Source organism: Centruroides sculpturatus, unplaced genomic scaffold (assembly GCF_000671375.1).
Source record: "Centruroides sculpturatus isolate CEXI.00-Female unplaced genomic scaffold, Cexi_2.0 scaffold1208, whole genome shotgun sequence".
Taxonomy (NCBI): domain Eukaryota; kingdom Metazoa; phylum Arthropoda; class Arachnida; order Scorpiones; family Buthidae; genus Centruroides; species Centruroides sculpturatus.
In genome coordinates this window covers 82,848-102,602 of record NW_019385347.1, presented here as the reverse complement: position 1 = coordinate 102,602, position 19,755 = coordinate 82,848, and the positions used below count along the sequence as shown (strand labels likewise).

Sequence of the window (19,755 nt, the reverse complement as noted above, 5' to 3'; positions counted from 1 at the left end):
TAGTAATGGTTGGGAGGCAATCGATAATAGGATGTAGCATACGTCTGTGGAATAAATAATCGAGTTAATAGCATTTTTCGGAATTGAGAAAGTACGACAGACTTTTCGTCTCCGACGAGATAAATAAGTGTGGAAGATGATGTCAAACGTTGACCACCTAGCTTCGTCTCAAGGACGAGCCATGCCCGGAAGTGCAATTGCTTGGTGCGTGGGAGATGACAGAATTGGGTAGAGGGAGGCCTATTCCAGCGCCCGGTGTCAGTCGTGAAGTAGGTTGACTAGAAGTCAAAGGTCGAATAGGCAGCCGTCACGACCTTTGGTGTCACACTTTTCCTGGCACCACTACGGGTACCACCTCCGCCTAAAGTGAGTTTCACCTTCGATGAAACTCTATTTAGAAACTCGCGTAACTAATAGCGACATCGTCACTTCTTTGAACTTGACATAGAAAGATGATTCACTGGAATACATTGTTTTCTTTTAATTTATGTTTATGAGTTTAAATAAACGTGTTGCAACGGCCTGGATGAGCCGTGACCGAGTACAAGTGTTAAACGAAATGACATAAACTCAACAGATTACGGATGTTTTAAACAGGCCATTCGTCCTTTCCACGCGTTAATTGCGCTTTTACGTCACACTACAAATGCGCAAAGATTAAAGAAACGGAGTACGAAAAGATGAATTTTATATTTTTTTTAAAAAGCAGTTCTGATGGAGATGGAGCCTCGACGCGTGACGGACCAAACACGCTAACCTCCTAATTATTCATATAACTCTTTTTCTCGGTTCCGTCGATAGAAAAACGTTCATTTCGAATCATTTGAAAAGTCATCAGTTTCTCTTTCGGCACCAGAACAGGTTTGCATAAAAATATTCAAGAACGTTCCCTCTCGGTCCATCCAAATATCTCGTCAAACACACGTTCTACGGTGGCATCTGAGCATCCGGAATACTAATAGCGAGAAATTCCAGATCTGGGCGGCTCACGGACAACATACCCGGATGCTCTCGTCTGCTGTTGTTTTCCTAGAATATTCTCCCACGGTTTCGCTCCGAGAAAGTTCGACTCAATTTGGGTCACGTGACAAACTCGGCAGTGACGTCAACCGGAGATCAAAGGACCGTTTCTGGGATTTGTGAAGGCTGAATATTAAAAAGAGGACTTCCTAGTAGGGTGGAGTAGATGTTTGTGGATGAGGAAATCTATTTCTGATGATTGTTGAATGAGAAATAAATTAAAGAGAAACGTTTTTGTTGCGCAATCGATTGCCTGTTGCAAAATATACGAAGTCTCTTCGGTGGTCCTTCTAGAATACTTTCTAATTCGGTTTTCTACGGTTCTTTTCGACTTTCTATTCTTCAATGATTGGAGCGCAAATAAAGAGAAATTGCGCTCCTTTCGTGCAACTAGATTCGGCACCCGTGATGACTGTTATGTTCTTAATTTATATTATGAATAGGTTAAGTATTGCTCTTGCCTAACGGTGCTTTAACTAATATAGGTCTACGTAACACGCCCTTCAGAATTCACTCGCGATATTATCTCCGTTATCTGCGATTTTTTTAGAACCTCCCTCTCATGAGCTTTGGTCACGTTCTCTCTATACAAACCTTGTCAGGTTATGTAGACTGTAATTAATAACATGATATAGATAATGGATGTTTGATGTCCAAGTAAATCGTTCACTTACTCTTTCATTCTTTTATTTGTTCTCCGCCGAATCACATTTTTCTAGAGTTGTTACGAAAATTGCTCGGAGATATATCGACAGAAATTCATAACATTTTTTTTCTTTTTACCAGTTTGTTTGGTCATTTCCAAAACGTGAACTTTTAATAAATTTTATTAGGCGTTGTCTCGATTGTTATTGCTGCAATTAGGTTTATGGAGTCTGCTGAGAGTAAAAAAATGTTATGAAGCATTTTTTTATATATCTAGAAAATTAAACGATTCGTTCTGCAAAATTATTTTACTCCCTTTAAAATGTGAATGGCTGTCTAAGGAGAATAAAAAACGGCATATTTGTCTCCAAATATTCTCTGTGACCTAGTTAACCATTCCATATTTGATGTTACCCAAGGTAAAATAAAAGCTTGGGTGCCGACTATGTGTCTGATGATATATTGATAGATGAATCAAAAGTTAGACTACACGATGGTTGAGTGATTAAATTCACCATTAATAAATCTGACTTTGACAAGGCTAGCATTTTAGCACGAAACCTAGCTTTAGTTACTATTTCATCATATTCGCCAAAGAATGAAATATTAAAATTATGTAAAAAGAAAATCGGGTCATAGAAATTTCACTCGTATACTGTACTGTACGTATATTTACTTCAAGCGTCATATACAAGTTATTAATAACTAATCTGTTAGTAAAGTTTATCCAGGTTTATAGCTTATACATGAAAACTTTTAAGTGAGACAAACTGCAAACAGCTAAAACATTTACTGTAAGGAATTATGCACTCTAGGCCTACGGACCTAATATTTTTGAAATAGCAAGTGAATGGTGGAGTTAGCTTTTGTTCGTTAGTATCTTCTATATAATTTTATTTGTATGCACCGCATTCAGGACTGAATAATGAAGAGGAACAATCCTTGTCAATACTTGCATTCGCATTTCCAGTTCTCTGACAAGAGCCATTCTCACTTTTAAAGTTTTTCAACCCTACAATGAATCGCCAGAATTAAAATTTCGATATAGGACAGGCGTGGATCTCTAAAACTCAATAAGCCTTTTATTATTCTTTCGTTGCGCCTTGAGGTACAAAATGTCAATCTTCTGCCCCGTGAAGAGTTCAGTCCCGGGTTCATGTCTCGGAGCAGAATGGCTTCCGCCTGCGCAACTTATGATTGATTCGATTATTTGTCAACAAAAATGCCCGCTAGTTGCCATTTTTTTCGCTTAAACTGCAAACGGATTATTCAGAGACAAATCAAAACCAAAAAACGGTATTCAAACAAGAGTTATTAGATTGTCGCCGAAGAGAAAGTTGCATTTTTTTCCCTTTATAAAAATTTGGATAATCAATTTTAAAACGTCAATTATTTCAAAAAACAAAGCTGAAAAATGTGTAAGACTTATAGAGAAAATAAATGACACGCCGAATACACTTTACAAAGTATGAACAAAAATTTAAGTAAACACACAAAATTTTCTCTGATAAAATGATACATTTCTATTAAAAATGAATTTGCAATCGAATTGACGATTGTCCAATTCATTTAACTATACTTTGTTGAAAATTTTATTAATATATTAGGAAAAAATATTCTTTTTAGTGCGAAATCTTAATGAAAATCTATAAACATTGAAATTTACTCTTCTCATACTAGCAATTTCTTACTAAGTTTGGCTAACCAAGAAATTGATAGTAGGGAATAAATAGTATTAAATAAAACAATATAATTATTTGAGAATTTATGCAAATTTAGAAAAGAAATAGATTTAAATATGTAAGAAAACAAAAGATAATTTTCAATAAATTCGAATTTTGATCTATGTATTCTTTAGGAGGACTTGTTGATCCACGGCGATAGCGTGTACGATATTATCGAGAAACAAGATCATCAAGCCATCCAGGCAGAATTAATGCGGAGTCCCAATCCGCTAAGTTTAATTCCCGACAGCAGGATATTCCTCTGCAGGATGAACGTATCCAGGAACGCCAGAAGACAAATGAGATTCGGAGATCAGAAGGTAAGTAGCAGCCACTTCCATCGATAAGATTAACCGTTAATACCGCAATTATTTCTCGTTGTTTTCTGAATCTCGCATCGAGGAGGCAACTTTCCCGAATTACCGAATGGATATTCCGTCACTCCTAACATTTAAGACTCATGACGCACGGGACTAATTCCGACGCCATCGATAATTTATCCTCCGTACGATTGACAATTATGTTAATCATTGGTTATTTATCAGATTGCATTGAACTTTATCTGAGAATATCAGGCACGCACACCGAGCATTACCGACTAAATGTGGACTGGCAGATCATCTGGAATCTTAGTGGTCGATGACCTCGGGTCACGACCCGTGGGAAAAGAAACTTGTTCCTGGGAGGGGAGGCTGTCCGTGACGTCATTTGCACTCCTTTTTTCTTCTTTAGTCGCAGAAACAATCCAGATAAGAGAAGTTACAATCCTCGCATATTTCCCGACCTCCGACTCGAACTTAGACCTCGGCCCATCCTGCGGATAATTTGCCTGTCACTTTTCGACGTTAGTTGGTCAAATAAACAGCAGATGGGTGTCAGATAGACGCCCGTCGTTTAGAGTATCTGCATGTTAGAAAATAGTGAATGCCACTGACAGATGCGCGCCTTTCATTCGTAATGACCAAAAGATTTCTGGAGCGACTTATGCACGATACGCGTCAGCACCGTTTTAACTCTCGACGATAATCTTATTAAGTATCTTCAGTTCCAGTGCAATTTACTTCAAACGGAGACAGAAGGCATTTAAAACACCATTTCATTTGTTTTTCGACAAAGAATTTCCCCTTCTTCATTTCTCAACGCAACCATTTTTCTTTGAGTCAAGTGGCTACGTAATTACCAGTTTGTAGACAAAATAATAGGAAAATTTAGACCCATTAGTATACCGAAAAATCCCGAGTAATCTCATCCAAGAAAATTAAACTAGTCAGACCGAACGGAATCCAATCAAAAGATAATCGACGTTAAATTTTACTCATATAATTCTGATGGAACACGATTATTAATTTCATTTCAATGTAGTCTTAGTAAATTTACGTTAATATAATATTGAGACTTAAGCATTGTTGCCGTTATTTTCAGTCTTGTTGAATTAGTATTTGCTAATGAGTGCTAACAAGTAAAGTAGGCCCTTTTAGGAACGATATGACCCCGCAGCCCCCACAGTCGACTTTAACTGACGTCTCATATATGTACCGTATCATTAACACACCTGTCAGAGCAAGAGGGAGGAGGGCCCAAGCTCCCGACCACCGTGTGATTATTTCCCATTTTCGCCGACCTGGGCGGATATTTTACCTCAATTCAGAACACCTTTTGTTGGACCATCAAAAGTAAACTGTTAGTAGGATTAGAGCAATAACGTTCTCACGTGTATTCTATGATATTTCATCATTTATCTCCTACCTACGCTTTGCAATCTGAATTCCTCAAACGAAACCATTCGCAGAGCGTTTAACCTTTTAAATCTTTTTAGATCTTTACACCTTTTTGATATAGTATATTTCATTTAAATGTTTAAAAAAGTAGCACGAAAATATTATAAAATGCATCGCGTTATTAAACGTAGTAAGAGGATTATAATTTTATACAATATTTAAATTTCAGGTGGTGTTAGTACAAGGGCATTTTGTCAACTTTCTACCACTGTGTAGTCGAAATGAACCCGTATTTTTAGCAACCTGCACCCCTGTAGCCATGCCCGAGACTCGCGAATGTGTCGTTCAGGGAAGCACAAATGTTTTTACCTCCATTCATTCAATGGATATGAAGTTCCTACATATCGATTCTATGTAAGTAATTTATAATTTTCTTATATTTTCATGTCCATCTCTGTAGTCATTCCTGCAAGAAATCACGGGAAAATCCTCAAGAAATTAGAAAAAAATCTTGCTTTTCCATACGGAATAATATAGTAATTTTCAAGCAAACGGAGATACAATTATAGACGGAACAGTGAATATAAAAATCTAGTTATCATTTAATGCGTATGCAAAATTATGTGAAGATCATTATTTTTCTCTTAATGAAAAAGCAGAAAGACGATGCAAATAATAAGCTTCAGATGTGATAATAAATAATTCCAATTTGGTTAATTTTATTCAATTTAAGTAACCTGCACGTTTAAACGAACGTATTGTTCATGAACTATTCATAATTCATAACGTGATAGATTGGCTCTTCCCTACTGGATTTAACGAGGCCTTTCTTCGTGATATTATGCAATAAAAGCGATCGTCTTCGATTGCAACTCGTATAATACATCCGCCTGAATTCATTAACGTTTGAAATATTTGGCAAAATGGTTTCCCTACGCAACTTCGGCCAATCAGAGCTATACTCAAAATTCGGCAGAAATATCGGCCGTCACGCGGATCCCTTTCGTTAACCAATAGGGAGACGGAACATCTGTCACACCGACAAGCGTATCCAAATTTGCTTACTAACTTAGCTAAGGTCACGATCCGGCACGGAACACAATAAAAGAGGCTGTATATATTTATACAAAGTTCAACCGTGTTGGATTTCCTGGTAGAAAACGGAGAAAATATGCAGTTCGACTGATCTCTGCCAATCGAGTCCGGAACTTCTTTTTTACGATTATCCTCGGAATAAGAGGTATAGAAGTCCGATACGGGTCAGGGACAACGGATGATGTCACGTGAGAATGCGTCACGTACCTTGACCTCCTAACCTCGTCCGTTGGAGGTCGAAGCTTTGTTCTTTAAAGGGAAAGCACGCGAGATATTGTTTTGCCTATGGTATGCATGAAAGTGAAATTTGTACGAGTAAATGATGAAGGATAACGCATGAATCCCCTTTGCTTCGATTCCGACGAATTTCAATAAATTGTCTACGGCATTTCAATTTATTGTAATGAAGATTTATTTTAAATGTCCTACATTTCCATCGATCCTTATAAATTATAGAAGGAATTTCAAAGAGCTTCCTCCTTGAGTGATTAGAATTAAAGATTTTTATCGAACAGAAAGTAATTTCCCCTTCGCGTGTAGGATAATTCCATCTAATCAAAAATAGCTCTAAACAATCGCCGGAACCTATGGATGAAAGTCATTCAAACTTTTTTCTCCAGCTTAATTTATAAAAATAAAAATTAAAATATCACAAGATTAATTATTTAATTTCAAATCTTTTCCAGTGGAGAATTTCATCTAGGATATAGAAAATCAAATCTTCAGGGATTATCGTGGTACGAATTGGTTCACTGTGATCATTTGAGAGAAGCCCAATCGAAGCATCGACTAAGTAAGTAATTAGTTTTTGTGAGATGAAACCATAAAATTCAATTTAGCTTTGAATCTTTCATTTGTTAGAATAACCTCTAATCTAAATTGCAGCATACAGCGGTCGATATCTTTATTGTTTTAATCATTCTTAGAATGCGATAATAAAAACTTTGTCCGGATAAGTTTAAAGAATAAAAGAGCCCCTGTACAGAATAATAACTGCCTATTTACTGCATCCATTTACTACTCACTGCTATCAGATTATGAACTGGCAGTAAGGATTCTCTCCATCTATTGTGTTGTTATCGCATGTCGAAAGACAGTTTGACTTCCCTTGACCAGAACTAACTCCATCACCTGTTCAGAATACAATCTGTTTCTGTCGGTGTCAGCCGGCGTGAAGATCGTGACGACCTTCACATTTGGTGCTCTGCCAAATATCTATTAATAAATAATTGTTTATTGTATTTTAATTAAAATTCTAAAAATAACAATATCTTTGATACTTTTAATTAATTTTATTGATTTTTATTTTCTCTTAGTTACGCAATCCGAACAAGAGAGATCTTGTATTCTTCTAATAAGATTGGAATCTCAAAGTAGAAAGTGGATTTGGGTTCACGTAGTTTTGCAAGTGAAAGACAGTTCCGATAGTTCGCAACAACCCGTTATTGTTTGCACTAATCAAGTACTCAGGTAAAATATTTAAACTGCAACTGTAATGTTTACAGGATTTTCACAAATAAACAATTAAAAATTTATATTTGTTTTCAGTGAAAGAGAAGCGGCTGTGATGAGGGCCAACAGTTGGCTCTATCAATTTTATTCTCTTCATTCCAAAATGCACTATAGTTTGGCGTACGAAGCCCACGCTACCAGATTGCCTAGTTATTATTCTACGATGATGCCTTATCCTCATCCGACTCCATCTGGAGGTGCCATTCATCCTTCGCCTTATCATCTACCTCCGCCCGGTGCACCGTTGAACGGTTCCTCTCAGCATCCAGGTCACACAGTCCTCCAGTACGGAGGACCTCCACCACCACACGGAACTTTACCAGTACCATACATGGCTAATTCTACAAGTTGTGAAGATTCCAAGTGGCAGCAGTTAAAAAGATCGTCGTCGCCAGAAAATCAAGATTTAGATCAAAACCAGCCGAAAAGACCAAATTATTCAAGAAACGCTTTTACCTATCCGCCTTCTCTCACAACGTTCGATCGCAGAATAGCAGCAGCAGTTCCTGTTCCTCTTCCTATGGCGGAGATCGGAACGGCTTCATATTATGGGCCCACCGAAATGCTCGCCACAGTTTCCCTTTCTCACTTTGGAACTTTAAGAAGTCAGAAAGAACATCAGATAATTGAGAAAGAGCTAATGGACGTTGAGCAATCTTTAACTCCTACAAATACCGAAGAAGTGTCTTTAATTATATCGTCATCGTCTCCTCATAGATTGATGTCTGGAAATTCCGTTCTTCTCACATCCAACCCACCATTATCTTCGGTACTTTCAGAAAGTTCTCGTATTCTTGCGGGAGGTACAGAAGATCTCGGATGCCATCAAGACAACCACGACGGCCAAGATATAAGCACAAAAAGAATGTCTTTCCCTCCCCTTGATCCAACGCGATATCATTTACTCTTGTCCGAAGATGCGATTAGAGGAAGATATAGTTTATCCCCCAAACCGGATTTATGGTGCACTTTCAGAAATACTCCGGCTGGTTATTCATGTTACGATATTAGCGATGCTAATAAAAACGGATATCAGTATTCGGAAAGGTCACTATCCGTCCATAAAACTACTTCTTTAGCCAGAGATAGTCACCTGGAAACGGGAGAAAGTTCTCTTTCCTCGACCAGTAGCGTTTCTTCCGATCACTGTAGGGAAAGAAGGAGTCCCAGAAAAGATCAAACAGCAGAAAATCAAATTGCGTGGTCTCACAACGAAGCATTAGCCTGGAATCATAGGGAACCACCGCAGCAGGATAGTAGTGCCTTAACGAATTACGGTTCGCAGACAGAAAACCAAAGTCTAGTCTCGGGTACGACGGGGAAGAAAGTAAGGTTTGGAGAAGCTACTTCTAGGAATACATCACCGCAGATGTTAGGAAGAACTACAAACTTTTCCAGTCACGAAAGGAATTCTTGGTGAGTTGAAAAACAGTAGCACTAATAATTCATCTAGCTCAATATATTTACAAATTTAATTATAAAAGTATAAAATATCAAAAAGGATACAGAATAAATTTTAAGTAATTCTTATTACTTTCTAGCAAAAATGAGTTCATTACAGTGTAAAATAGCCTTTTTTGTGTAAAATGATAGAACAGATTTTACACATTTCTAATTATTTTGGCAATTTTTAACAGTTACATTTAGGCTACAGCTCCAAAACTATGGAAAAAGTATCGAAAATTATAACAAATAATGAACGATATTCAATATAATAAAAAACACAATATTTTTCTGAACAAATGAAGCAATTATCAGTCATAATTGACCGGATATATATTTATGCTTACCTATAAAAAATAATGACTGACCAAAACCGATTAATGCGCTTTAACAATTTTCTATTATACTCAATAGAACAATTGTCTGTATACACAATAGCTATCAGAAAAGAATAAGATAGAGTCATATTTGTTTAGTCAGTAGTGTAGATTGTCTGCAAAATCCTATTTTTAGATACGCGCAAAGAATGTTCAAAAAGTATTTTTTTTACAACTGCAACTTCGTGGCAGACAGACCATTATATTTTTCCATTGGAAATTTAACGCATTAAATCAGTTATTAACGACAGCGTCACATGACATCCGGAAAGACATTATGTTAGTATTAAATTACACGAATCAACAATACGGCGATTAGTTTGGGCCGCGGGTAAGCAAAATGTTACTAGGGTTACTCATCCACAAATGTGACCATCTTGGTTCCGATAGGCCTAACACGTTTCCGTGTTTTGCACAATCGTGTTACTTAACCGACTTGGCTTGTTAATTGCAATGTACAGTACACCCTTGCAAGTTTTTTCCCTCGTTTTTTCATATAGAATCTTGTTAAATTGGTCATTTAATGGTCTGTTAGAATAGCCGAGGCACGTTCTGAATATTACACACTTAGGCTATATTCATATAAGTGCAGACATTACAAGGAAAGTATTTAAGTATACATGCATCCGAGACAGTGCGATACAATACAATTTATAAAAGCAGAATTTAGTAAAAATGTATAATTTTTATGAGAATTCAAAACTTTTATTAAATTTTTAATAATCGCATACATCGTAATTTTTTATTTCTTGAAAAATTATGCAAAATAACACGTATCAAAATATCCAGAATAGGTGAAGTGGACTTAGGGCTACTTAAGTGTCAAATAATTTTATATGTCGGTGAAAAAAATAGCAAATTTACTGGTGAATGGCACAAAATTCATGTAAGATATTACTAATTATTTCTTAATTTAGTTCAAATTTACTCTTAATTTCTTTATGAAGTGATCGTAGTGCACAGAAGTCATTACTGGTAGTATTAATGGATAAGTGCATTTAGGTTTAAATGTAATGCTAAGAATATATATTTTAAATGTGATTCCTCAATATCACCAGTGAAAATTATCTATAATCTTTAATTAAAACTTACAGTACTTTTTAATTGTTAAAAAAATTAAAACATTATATGCTTAAATTATAAACGAATGCACAAAAGATATTGGTAGTCCAATACTATTTAATTTTTAGGAATATAAATAAAATAACTTTTAAATAGATAATCATCAGCGCGTAAATCCCGCACTACTTTATAAGGACTTAATGATAATTATTTTACAAGATTTTCTTTTATTTCTTTTCAAACGGATTCAAGTAACAAGATCGGATGCCGTATCCATTGGCCATCCAATAACGCATCCGACTAAAGGATTACGGATTTTTTAGATGTTTCATACCATAAGATGCAAAAAAGTATGAAAAGTTTTAAGTATTACTAACAAATAAATCTTAATCTTACCAAAAACAATAACTGTTTCTTAAAATTAAGCGTAGAAACTAAACTTGTTTTAAAACAGAAAATAAGCATTTTATTTGCCAGGAATTAAAGCAATTAGCACACTAATAGACTATTAGTCTGAAAAATTATGAGAAAGTCATTTAAACTTATTTTATTCATATATATGAAAACTAAAGAGACGAGAACTTATTTGAAATATTCATCAATAATAAAGGCAATTGGATAAATGAGGGTTAGATGGTGAATACGTTCAATCACTGTATAACTAAAATATAACGCCAAGTATTTATATATTGTGTTAGTTGAAAGCCGTGTTTGTTGTGTGCGCTGTTTACGCGCAATTGCTGTAAAAATAGATGAATAAATCGAATGTCAATAAACTTTTGTTCACCATCTAATACTGATTTTCCCTAATTAAAAACATCACGAAAATTGCACTGTTTATGAGAAAATCGCAGTTCACATTCACTTTTGAAGTACAAAATTAATTTAAAATTTAATTAGTTTACTTTAAATTTTATACTTTACTATATATGAATTCTTCATCCCATCTTATACAACTCTATATTAAGAAAGTAAGTATAAAAATAACTTACTTTTCCCCTTAGTATACAAAATACCATAAAACCTCGTCAATATATTTTCGTAATTCTGCTACATTTAAATAGTAAATCAAACGAAACATTTCTTTTAAATCTTTCTATCAAAATGCATATTTTCTCGAAGATATCGATATAAAATAAAATCATAAAAATTTTAATATTTTATTAAACTCTATTCAACCCTTAAAAGTATAAAAATACAGAAAATAGGTTTCATTACGTTTTGCACCAATTTAAACTGAATTCCCTCACAGCAAATTACGTTACAATTTCTAACGTAACTTTGGAAAAATATACACATTTTTTTAAAATTAAAAATAAAAATTAATCCAAAATATTTAAATAAAAATAAAGCGTATCTTATAATTTCTACTGAAAATAATGACGACACTAAAATTTTATTATTCTTTTCTTTTTTCGAGCAGACATAAAGAAAAATGAAGCAATCCAGAACAAAATTGTGCATTAAGTCCATCGGCTGTTGGACTACGAGTGTATGACATATTGTCAACTCTTCATCATCATCGATCCATCTTCATGCTTGCATGTATATTTAAGAATTACATTTAAAAATGCGAGGACAATCAAAGGAACAAATATTATTAAAAAATATAAATATAAATATATATTTTATCATATTTCATCTGTTTATAGTGTGGATAGTGTTTTTTTCTACTGTTTTATGGGACAAGGTGGCTTATCTGTCCACGTCTTGTTTCGCATAGATTCATTCATCTGTAGGTTAACAAATTGCAAGGGACGAAAGGAACCACCAACAAACATCAAAAATATTTTCTGCAATGTTAGCTTGTATAGGAAGGGTTATACACGGCTATCTATTTGTATCTTTATCTAAAAATAAAGAAGTTTTGAATTAATCTCGTTTTATTATTACCAATAAAATACCTTTCTTAAAAGTTAAAACTGAAACTTTACAGCATAAACGTAAACTTTAGGGTTTTCGTGAGACGAAAAAAGTAAATTTTAATACATCCTTTGTGGACTAAATTATTAAAGAATATAAATGATTCATTTCGGTAAGTCTGCTTTACCATATTCTCACAAATCTCCTAACGAATTTTAATATATTCTATTAAACATATTGCCTATATATTTAATTATACTCATATATCATATGTTTGTAATTTTATAGAAAACGATCGTGTGATAATAGTTTTACGAATATAAAATATTTAGACCCGTTTATCTTTTAAATAAAAATGCCAATAAAATCAAAATTACGGTTTGATTACATAAATCTATATTTCTAATAATCAAATATTTCCCAAAGTTTTATGGTAACTTTTCTTGAGGAAATCTCGATTGATTAAACGTCTGAAATGCGCCACGAACAGCATTTATTTACACTACGTATGTGGTATATTCGAGATGGAAAAAGTTCGTAATTTTTGCTCAATATTATGTAATAAGTTATTTCATTCGGGAAATAATAATAAAGTTTTAAATTAACAAATTTATTTTAATTGTTAATTCATTACTTCATCGTATTCTAACTTTTCGAGTTTTCAACGGACTGATATCGGGCTGGAAACATTGGTATAAACCATTCATTTAACTACAGTAAAAGTTCGTTAATTCGATAATCCAGTCATCCTAAAAATAGACGATAGTCCGGCATATTAGTATTCCGCCAATCGGGATTTGTTTGGATAAGCGGTGCGCTAACGACTGTACGGAAATACAATACCTGTGTACACAATACGACATTCACAATAATCGTGTGCATATATTTTTAATATATACACACGATTATTGTGAATGTCGGTTTTGCGCAATATCGTGTTTAACGCATTTACGGGTTTTTCAATCAATCTTAACACTATAGTTGTGCACTGTATTGTTTAAAGAACGTGCGTAAAACAAGTCAGAAGGATAAAGCAGAATCCGCTGCGCTGATGCAAAATATATAACAACGAATTTTTCGAAATACAAAGACATTAGTCAATACGGCACCACTAGTTCCCGTAGGTGCCAGATTAACTAAGTTCTACTGTATAAATTACTACTATAAATTACTAGTTTTTTCTGATGATAGGCTACTCCTTATCCCGTCTTCTAACTCCTTTTAATATTTTCTTTAAACTATATTTGGATTTAATTTATTAGTAATTTTTAAAGATTTAAGAATAAACTTGTTTAATTTTCTTTAATCGCATCTACGTCAGTTCGTCTCAACACAATTTATTAAATCTTTGTCAGTTCCGCAATACACATAAAAAGGGAGAAATCCGAGCATTGAAGTTTCTATTAATAAAAAGATAATTCGAATATGGAATTTATTATAAGATTTTTAATTAGATAATTATAATCTATTTCTTTCTGTATTATAAATCTACATTCCAAAATAAAAAGTTCGCTTTAAATATTTTCCAAGCTAAAAATTATCAAATATTTTCTTAATTTTTAAGCAATTTTTTAAATGAAAATATCATTGAATTTTGCAATTAAACGTTTGTATCAGATGAAATAAAATATTCAAGTTTATTAGCATTATGTAAAAAGATAAACTAGCTTATGGGTCTCTACACAATCTATAAAGATCTTACAGTAAGAAAATAACCATACACTTGCTGGTAAATTCTTTTTAAAGAGAAGATTGGATTAGTGGGATACCTTCCGGGAGGATTTTCCATGAGAAACAGACTCTTATTTACGTATAACACACGTAAAGAAAACCCGGAAATCTCATCTTTAAAGAGAGGAAAAGATAAAAAGTACAGTATTTTAAATAATGTAATTGCTAGACATGAACTTTAAGCATTGATAAAAAAAACATATTAAATTGAAGTCCAAATTTGATGAAACAGGTCTTAAACGGCGCCTGGAATACCTTCTGTAGTAAATTACATTATATATTTTAAAATATTTTTCAATTTTTCTACTTTTCATTACTAATGTTACCCATAAATTAAAAATGCATAATTTGATCGTATGCAAAATTAAAAATTAAAGAAAAAAGTTCTACTACTTTTACTACTACAAAAAAGTTTGAGATCTTAGTTATCATCTAAACATTTAATAAGGAATAGATTTAGTTGGTAAAATATGATTTTAATAATTATTTTATGTATTACAGAAGATGCCATGTTCAAATTTTCTTAATATATAACGAAAAATTAAAAAAAGTATGCATAATTAAACAGAATATGGACTATCTATGGCATTTCATAATAAGATGTGTAAGATTTCGAATCCGTAAAAAATAGTCGATTAATCACAAAAAAATATAATGCTTTAAAGGACAAAAGACATTACAGATTTTATATTTGAAAGCCTAATGAAAATAAAATTCAGTAATAATAAAAGCATTCATTAAAATGACAACAATATAAAAAATTATGTTAAACACGTGGAATCACAAATTAAATAATTAAAAGTCACAATAGTAGTAAACGTATTTCATTTTGGAATAAAAATTGACGTATAAGTAGATAAATGTGAATTCAAATTCGAATATATAGCGTATACACTACCACGATGCTCACTGACACCGAGAAAAACTGTCGTTCATTTTACATATATCGGTTATAAAATGTTAAATATTAGTTATTCGTTATGAAAGTGACGATAGGAAATTCTAAATAGTTTATATAGCTTATATTGTTAATTTTCTTTCTAAGTAGATATGTATTTACTATTTTCAAATTCCATTTATACACGCTATAATTGGTCCGGTTAGAATTTATATTTTCGTTTTTAATTAATTATATAAGAAAATTAACATTTTTGGTTAAGTTATATATTTAAATCTAATTCATAAATTTATCTTTTATTTAAACAGCAGCAAAAAACATAATTTTATTTTAAATGAAATTTCAATGTAATTAAATTAGTTTCTTTCGAATCTTACAAAGCGAAAGTAATTAAAATCTGAGTAAAAAAAAATTACATACCTGTATTTTCCTTGAATATTGCTTAAACTGGAAGTATCATTTCTTTTAAATTTCATTTTAAATTAATCTAGAATAACCAAGAAACAAAGAAATAAAAATAAAATACTCCTTCTGTGCATTTTACTTGTATTTATAATTATTAATTTTTCTTTTGTGAATATAAAAATAAGAACAAGTGTAATGAAATCTAAAATTAAAAGTTAATAACTATTAGGACTATATAAATATCACAGATCCTTATAGGGTGTACGCAAATTACATTTATATTTTATTCTTTTATGCCTTTTATTGTACATGTAATAAATTTATTCACATGCCGGTATACACACACACACACATCCTATATTATGAAGGAAATTAGTGAATTAAATATAAATGGATTAATAAGCAGTAAACCAAAAACAGACATAATTTTAATAATGCAATATTAGATAATAATTAAACTAAATAACAATTTATATTAGTTCATATTTCATTAGAATGAGATATTGTGTTACTTCGACCTTCACCTTCGCCATCAATTATGGACAGAGATTGCAGTTTATGTACTGTACGATGTCTAAGCAGAAAACTTCAGTGAAGAAATCTTTCTGAATCATCTATAATTTTTTGCTGGTTTTGTAAATGTCTATCTGCATTATTTAATTACATAAAAATTTCTATTAATATTATTTATAGCATTACTCTACTTACACTGTCTATATTGTAACTAAATGCTATGTACAGGTTCATCCGAAAGTCAGGTAACCATGATTTTGTAAGCAGTTTATCAATTTTTTGCTAATTTGTTAATGATAAAATATAATTGAATAGTCAACAAGTTAATTTTATAATGGTTAATTGACTTTTGGGCTGCCCTTATACATTAACTTATTCGCTACATCATTACAGTATAATATTCGGGCTCTTGCCTGTCCATAACTGATAGCGAAGATGAAAGTCAAAGTAACACAATATCTTATTCTAATGAAATATCAACTAATATAAATTGTTATTTGATTTATTATTATTAAAATTATATCTTTGTTTTGATTTGTTACTTGATAATCAACTTTAATATTCGAACCCCGAAACATCAAATGAATTTATTGTGCATGATTGTTTGCATTTACTTCAATGTTCTTAAGCTTTTAACATTGTAAATTTGCAAATAAACATATAGAATAATTAGCTAAAGAATAAAACTTTAAAATGTTAAAATAATAATAATAATAATGAATAAATAAAATAAGAATAAATATTAATCTACTTTGCTTTATTTATATTTAAATTGTTGATAAAAAATACCTGAAAAATATGCAAATTCAGTCTTAATTATCAAGCAAGCCAACGCTATTGATCATTTAATAGCTTAAACCTACTTAAGCTAATTAATTTCATCACTTTTTAAAACAATTTTGTACGCAAATCTGCATTGTAATTCGCAAAAAGTATGAAAGAAATTATTTTAAAATATACAATATTATATATTACTTATTTAATGAACATAATAAAAATGTAGAAACATTTTTCTTGTTCTAAAATTTTAACAGAACTTTAGAATTCCGTGTATATAATAATAATTATTATTATTAACAAAATTATATAATTAATATTTTAAAAAATAGGAATTGAAAGTTGATTAATAGATTAAAACCCGTTATTTATTTTTCATTATCAGAAGAAATAAAAAATAATTTTATGTATACAGTTCAAGACCTTTAGCGAATTTTAAGATTTATTTTATGTTTATATTCGTAAAACCTGACGTGTTCGTCTGAAAAATTAATAAACTTGAATTTAAAAAAATAGAGTTTTTTTAAATTGCACTTAAATAGATTTAAAATTGCCAAATGATGAAGGAAGAGTTGTCGAAGGAGTGTTCTAACGATCGTGCCTGGCTAAGTGCAGTCGTAGCATTTGTCATTTGCTTTCTTCCTCGATATCTCTTCACCCCATCGCTGCAGAGTGTCGGAGTTCGACTCTATCATTTCCTCCTTCTTATCTGCGCTTGTTATCACTCGAGTAATAGAATTAGGACAATAGTAAGAGCTGGACCCGTTCTCTGTCGGCAAAGGATGACAGGTCTGGGCTATGGGAACCTTGCCTGCTCTGGGTGGGTTTCTAATGGCTTCTCTACAGTCACGTCTTCACCTCGGGTATGATAGTGTTCACATACTTGGCTTATATTGGCTATCCAGCTACAGACTTTTTGCATAAACAGGAAAACACCCTGGAGTGGACCGAGACCAGTTGCTTTTATAATGTCATCACGACGATTTCTTCTTTTTCAAACATTCTTCAAAACTCTTCCGATTTAAAATAGGAAGCAAATATTCAGCAATATATGTAAACGATTACCGAACTTAATTCAATATACAGTATAAAATAATATAACAATTCCGTGCTTGGCGGGAATAATTCAACTCCCTTATTTCTATCTATAGGCCTAAAAGAAGGGAATCTTGTCTTTGGAACTTAATAAAGACAATTTTATTTCTAGTAAATAAAGGCCGAACTTTTCAAACATATCCTCATTCACAAAATTTGCCTGTAAAGAAATCTATCCTTCTCTTGTTTTCTTAATTCTAACAATGACTCGGCATCTTATGCACAGTAAAGTATAAAATTAGTACAAAACACGGACAAGATCGTATATTTTTTCACTTCACTCAGTGTGACTCTCCACGCTTGTCACGCGTAATCTATTGCTTTTATGTAAAAGATAATTGCTGGTGGATAACAGTAAAGACAAATGAATTATTCCGAAATGATCTGACAGCATCGTTAACAGAACTTACAACAGAACTTACGATTCATAAAAGACGGAGCATTGGCATTGAATTGATAAATAGATTTCACACTTCCAATTTGGCTCTGTAAGTTAGATTTCATCCATAGATAGCTCTTTTTGCACAGAATTTCATTCGATTGATTTATAAAAAAATAAACCATCTCGAAGAAAACAGTAATTTACAAAATCCAATATATAATGAAAACATAACAGAATGAGTATTATACATTTTAAATTTGGATAAACAAAGTGGACCCACAGCTCTAATACAGGAAAATTCTGCTCACTTTTCCATTTGATAAAGATACTATTATTATAAACTCGATGCTTTATTAACGTATTAATCATACTTCTACGTCGTCCAGATTAATCAAAAAGCATTTTATCCGAAAAGAACGTTTTAAAACAATACTTGAACCTCAATATTCCGAAGTTCACAGATTCCAAATAGGCTCCCACTGTTTAGCGAGTTATTTTTGATCAGTGGCGATTCGCTTTCCAGCAACATGTACACGGGCACCCAGCAAACCGCCATTTTGGAAACATACGCAGAAGGCCACCCGTTTTTTTTTTCCAATTTCCCCATATTACGCGTGATCGATCGGGGACCCACCGATATGCCCGTCAAAAATCTCAATCATCCGTTTCCGGGGCATACCGGAAGTGTCTGCCAAATCCTTCAAGTAGGCCCGGGTCCAATCTACATTTTTTTGTTTTTCTTATAAATTTAGTAATTAATTATATGCCCGTAAGCCATATCGAGAGAATTATGCACGAAAATGTAGTACTTGGAAGTAAATGCTTAAAGGCATGGGTCAATTCCTACAAGACAATAAACCTTTAAATAATCGCATTATTTATCTGCTGTTAGTCGTTATCGCAATCTACAAAAGTTTAACTTTGTCTACGTCACACAACTAAAATGTTTTGGCGTCGAATCACGCTCTCGAGCCATGTGTATGATTAGAAACACAAATGTATATACTTATTTCTTTCGAAATGTCGGACGTAAATGGAAAATTGCCTTTGATTTACTTTAAAAGCTTTCTGCAAAGACGGCTTTGTTTACAAAAATATTACATCCCGAGTAAACGTAGGCAGACGAAGAATGCGACTCCAATCTTGGCCGAGAAATTAATTATATACAAAACAAAGAAATAAATTATGAAAAAAACCACGATATACCTTTAATACGATGATGTGTTTTTAAAAAAATGGAGTTGAAAGTTTACATTTTCTTAAAATTCGCCATTATTCCGCAAAGATATATGCAAATTTTCGTTATACGTAAACATCTCGTGCTAAAAAAGTCGTCTGACTCATTCTAATTGGTCGCCGGTTGTTATAGTAATCAATATAATTAAGAAACAAAATAGAACTTTTTTAAATTGTAAGTTTAATATTTTGTACGTATTTAAATGTATTTTTATTTCTTAAAATTCAACATTATTCTACAAAAAAAAAAAAAAAAACA

General features: G+C 32.5%; 1 protein-coding gene and 1 long non-coding RNA gene across 3 annotated transcripts in view; one reads left to right on the top strand and one right to left on the bottom strand.

Moving 5' to 3' along the window:
• LOC111637934 (neuronal PAS domain-containing protein 4-like) overlaps positions 1-12,427 on the top strand; it is a 52,486-nt gene extending 40,059 nt beyond the window's left edge. Inside the window, exons 5-11 of one of the 2 annotated variants that reach the window (XM_023383545.1) lie at positions 3,524-3,709; positions 5,337-5,521; positions 6,889-6,995; positions 7,519-7,672; positions 7,751-9,130; positions 10,849-10,946; positions 12,020-12,427. In XM_023383545.1, coding sequence (XP_023239313.1) covers positions 3,524-3,709; positions 5,337-5,521; positions 6,889-6,995; positions 7,519-7,672; positions 7,751-9,130; positions 10,849-10,900 — 2,064 coding nt within the window. In that variant the 3' untranslated portion in view covers positions 10,901-10,946; positions 12,020-12,427. The remainder of the gene's footprint in view (positions 1-3,523; positions 3,710-5,336; positions 5,522-6,888; positions 6,996-7,518; positions 7,673-7,750; positions 9,131-10,848; positions 10,947-12,019) is intronic. The other variant, XM_023383546.1, reaches the window with a different exon arrangement.
• On the bottom strand, positions 12,319-19,580 carry LOC111637935. Its single transcript, XR_002758760.1, has 3 exons — positions 19,467-19,580; positions 15,509-15,575; positions 12,319-12,446 (listed from the first exon to the last, which is right to left on the bottom strand). It is a non-coding gene; the product is annotated as an uncharacterized LOC111637935 (long non-coding RNA).
• Between the last annotated feature and the right edge of the window lie 175 nt (positions 19,581-19,755).